The 4333-nt window shown below is 42.9% G+C and overlaps 1 protein-coding gene across 1 annotated transcript; it reads right to left on the reverse strand.

The window, feature by feature from the left end:
• Positions 1-3670: 3670 nt before the first annotated feature.
• LOC137839356 (uncharacterized) lies at positions 3671-4333 on the reverse strand. Its single transcript, XM_068648475.1, has one exon. It carries the CDS (start codon positions 4331-4333, stop codon positions 3671-3673), a length of 663 nt encoding a protein of 220 aa, XP_068504576.1.

Here is a 4333-nt window from a genome sequence, read left to right on the forward strand (position 1 = left end):
GACTCCTTCCCACTGGTTACCTGTGGATTCCTGCAAAGAAGAAGGACAAAGGGCGCCCTAGCGGCCGTTTGCACTCCGACGCTCAAGTCAGCCAGCAAGAAACACCAAAAACTATGCACCTCTGTATCGGAGCGCCGCGTGTGGCACTCTGAAGGTGGTAAAAAGGAACTGTGTCTGGTGTATATTTTCTCGTTCTGGCCAAAATCCTTCCCTAGTCCCTTGTGCAAAACCTCAAGGCTCGAGCAAGCAACTAGAGTGTTTCTGGAAAATTAGCCAAAAGTCTGAACCCTGTTTCCAACATTCTCAGCGCTATTTAAACTACCCAAGCATTTAAAGCGCCTTAAAGCGCTTTTAATCATAAAACGTAACGCACTTAATTAGTGCGTCTAATTAGAAAACGTAGCGCATTTAAGACGTTGAAACGCTTGGGAGTCTTTATAGTACCTTAAACGCTCGAAACAGAAACTGTATTAAATAACTTTAATTACCTGGTACCTGACTAAATGGTGTTTCTATTCTGACCTGGCTGTCATACACGTGGAGGGCCTCACAGCGCCATGACCCCATCTGGGGACGTTTCTGCCCATCTGGGGACGTTTCTACGTGTGAGTCCTCCTGCTTGGGAGTGCTACTGCGCAAGGGGTGACTTTTTTGGGTGCCAACTCTAGTGTAGAGTAGACTTTAATTTCTTGTCAAAATTAGCATAGGAACTTTATTTGTAATTTTCTTAGAATTAATTTTGGCACCTAAAACACCAACCTAGGTAAACTTAGAGTTTCTAAAAAAACCTCTAAATTTACCAAGGCCGGTCTAGAAAGCCCATGGAGGGGGTGAGCATAAAAACTAGACACACCCCTCCCCATGTGCTCATTTGTGCACCCATGTGCCATGTGCACCCATGTGCTTCACATTTACATTTCATTTGGCTAGCATTAGGGTTGCATTATGGTCCTCCTTAGCCTATAAAAGGAGGAGCCTACACCTTGTATTTTCAAGTTTATTGTGAGTAAAGTTATGCTGCCATTTTGTGCCAAGCTTTGCTTCTCCTAGAATTCTAGGCTCTAAACTTCATTTCCTTCACATCTCCTTAGGCTGGCCGAACCTCCCTATAATCATACCTATCATGCACCTTCAAGATCAACACCACTCTTAGGAGGATCTTGCACACACACCTTCATAGCTTCCGCACCACTTTTCTTACATGATTCAAGAAGGCCTTCATGAAATGCCATCAGCTTGTCTAAGCATTCATAAGCATAATTCACTTAAAATAACCCTATTACTTCCTTCCCCCACACCTGTACATCCTTGACATTCTCTTTCATAATAGCCCCATTTAGAAGCATAAGAAGATCTGCTTCCTTTGCGGACTCCCACTCAAATCTGTTGCGTCTCCACTCCAGGTTCCACCTCCATATTGAATTAACCCAAACACCTACCTCGCCCACTGTTTGGCCTTTATTTAGGGATAGGGAGTACAATCTGGGAAACAAAGATTTGAGATCAGTACTTCCAACCCACACCTCCTCCCAAAATTTTACTTTGTCCCCACATCCTAATTCCCAACTTAATTCTTCCTGAAACCATCCCTTTCTTCCTCCCTCCTTACATAGTTTATTGAGGTCTCTCCACCACCACGATTGAAGTTTAATAGGAGTTTGAGTGCTTTCGGTCTCCAAACCATATTTTGATATCAAAGTGTCCTTCCACCTTCCTTCCTCCTGAGAGATAAAACGCCATTTCCACTTTGCTAGAAGAGCATAATTAAACTTTCGGATATCTCTTAAACCCAGGCCTCCCTCCTCCTTATTCCTACAAACATCTTTCCAACTTACCCAGGAGATTGGTTTATTTGCTTTACCCCAACCCCATAAGAATCTCCTTTGGATGCTAGTAATCTTTTTGCATACTATGTGCGGTGCTCTGAAGAGGGAGAGATAATACAAGGGTATGGCAGTACTGACAGATTTAATAAGACATATTCTCCCTGCCAAAGTCAAGAATCTACCTTTCCACACACTGAGCCTAGCTTTTATCTTGTTAATGACAGGTTCCCAGAACTGTTCCTTCCTTGGATTTCCTCCCACTTCAATTCCCAAATACTTAAACGGTATCCCCATTTGTGTACAGTTCAGAGTCTTTGTGTAGCAATCTAGAGAATAGCTTTGAACGTTGATGCCTACTAGTTTTGACTTGTGAAAGTTGATCCTCAATCCTGAGGCTAATTCAAAACCCCTTAGAATGGCCTTCAAGGTTATCACATTATTAAGAGAGTCTTCACACAGAAAAAGAGTATCATCTGCAAACTGAAGGATGCATACTTCCATCTCGTTCTGCCCAATCTTGAGGCCCGATAGCAATTTGGTTTTCATAGCTTGTCTTACCAATCCGGCAAGGCCTTCAGCTACAATATGAAAGAGAAAAGGCACTAGTGGGTCTCCCTGTCTCAACCCTCTTGTTGGCTTGAATTCCTCCGTAGGGCTCCCATTGACTAGCACAGACACAGTAGCGGATTCCAAGCATCCTCTGATCCATGCTATCCATAGGGGGTGAAAACCCATCTTGAGTAGCATATCATATAAGAACTCCTATCTTATCGAATCATATGCTTTTTTGAAGTCCACCTTCAGACACATACCTCTTCTCCCCTGCCTTCTAATTTCGTCTACCATTTCATTAGCCATAAGCACGCTGTCTAGGATCCCTCTTCCTTTTACAAAAGCATATTGGCTTTCATCTATCAAGACTGGCTTTCATCTATCAAGACTGGCAACACCTTCTTCATTCTACCGGCCAGCACCTTAGATATGATTTTGTACAAGGCTCCGACAAGAGAGATAGGTCTATACTGCTCTAACAAAGTGGGGTCCCTAACTTTAGGGATTAAAGCTATGAAGGAGGCATTACAACCCTTCGGGATACTCCCAGTCTCATGAAACAGGGTTAGTGCTGCCAAGATCTCATCTTTTAAAAACTCCCAGTGTTTCCGAATAAAATTGAAATTGAACCCATCTGGTCCGGGGCTTTTGGATCCGTCACATTGCCACACTGCGTCCCTAATCTCCTTCTCCGAAAACACAGCTATAAGACCCTCATTATCAGATGAGGATAAAGACTTGAACTCGACTTCATCCAGTCTTACCCCTAGATCTTTCGTTGCTCTGAATCTAGATTCGAATAAATTCTTTGCCTTTATCTAAACCATACAAGGTTCCTCACACCATTGCTCCCCCACCTGGACGCCCTTCACTTCATTCCTCAACCTTCTCCACCTCAAAGATGAATGGAAGAATCTAGTACATGAGTCCCCACTCTTAAACCAGTTTGCTCTTGCCTTCTGACAACTAAGGGATTCAATTTTCTTTTCATTCTCTTTTAGGCAGCTTACCAACTCCAGTCTTCTCAACCTCTCACTTTCTGTTAATCCACCTGAGCAGTCGTGACTATCAAGAGCCTCCATCTCCTGTAGGATCCTCCTCTTGGAAGTCTCCAGGTTTCCAAGCACATCCTTGTTCCAAGATTTCAGATCGAGCTTGAGGAGTTTTAGTTTTTCTTTACATATAATTAACCCATTCCCCTGGATAGAATAAGACTGCCATTTGTCCTTCACCATCCTGCTGAAACCTCTCTCCAACAGCCATGCATCTATGGTTCTAAACGGTTTTGGACCCTAGTCCTTCTCCACTGACTTCACCACTAGTGCACAGTGGTCTGACACTTTCCTTCGAAGGACATATTGTTTACTCTTGGGCCATAGTAGTAACCAGTCTTCAGTAACAAGCACTCTATCAATTCTACTCTTGGCCGTTCCATCAGGTTTAAACCACGTAAACTTCTTGCCTACCAGAGGTAAATCTAATAAGAAGTTTGAATCAATGAAGCTATTAAAACCATTTACCTCGCTTTTTTGTTCACCCCTGTCTGTGATACCTTTCCTCTCGTTGCTACTTCTCACTGCATTAAAGTCTCCGCAGATGCACCATGCCAAAACATGTGATGACTGTCTTACTTTAGAGAGGTCCTCCCAAAGAGTCTTCTTACCTCTCAAGGAGCAAAAAGAATAAACATTGACCACAACACACCTATAAGAAGTTTTAATGTGTTGGCCGTAAACAGCAATATAACCAATTCCCATCACATGACTTTCATACTCAAAAACGTCCTTATGCCACATAGACAACAAACTTCCACTACCTTCATCTCCTTTATTGTGAATCCAACCCACTTTGTTATCCCCCCAAAACACAAAACATCTGGCATCCGAGAGCTCTTTGGATTTTGTTTCTTGTATACATACAAAGTCAGCTTCCTCCCTTCCTATAACATGTCTCAT

Source organism: Phaseolus vulgaris, chromosome 3 (genome assembly GCF_000499845.2).
Source record: "Phaseolus vulgaris cultivar G19833 chromosome 3, P. vulgaris v2.0, whole genome shotgun sequence".
Classification (NCBI taxonomy): domain Eukaryota; kingdom Viridiplantae; phylum Streptophyta; class Magnoliopsida; order Fabales; family Fabaceae; genus Phaseolus; species Phaseolus vulgaris.

Bases quoted from the DNA above. Each gene is read 5' to 3' on its own strand.
- LOC137839356 (XM_068648475.1), bottom strand. From the start codon at position 4,333: ATGAGACATGTTATAGGAAGGGAGGAAGCTGACTTTGTATGTATACAA.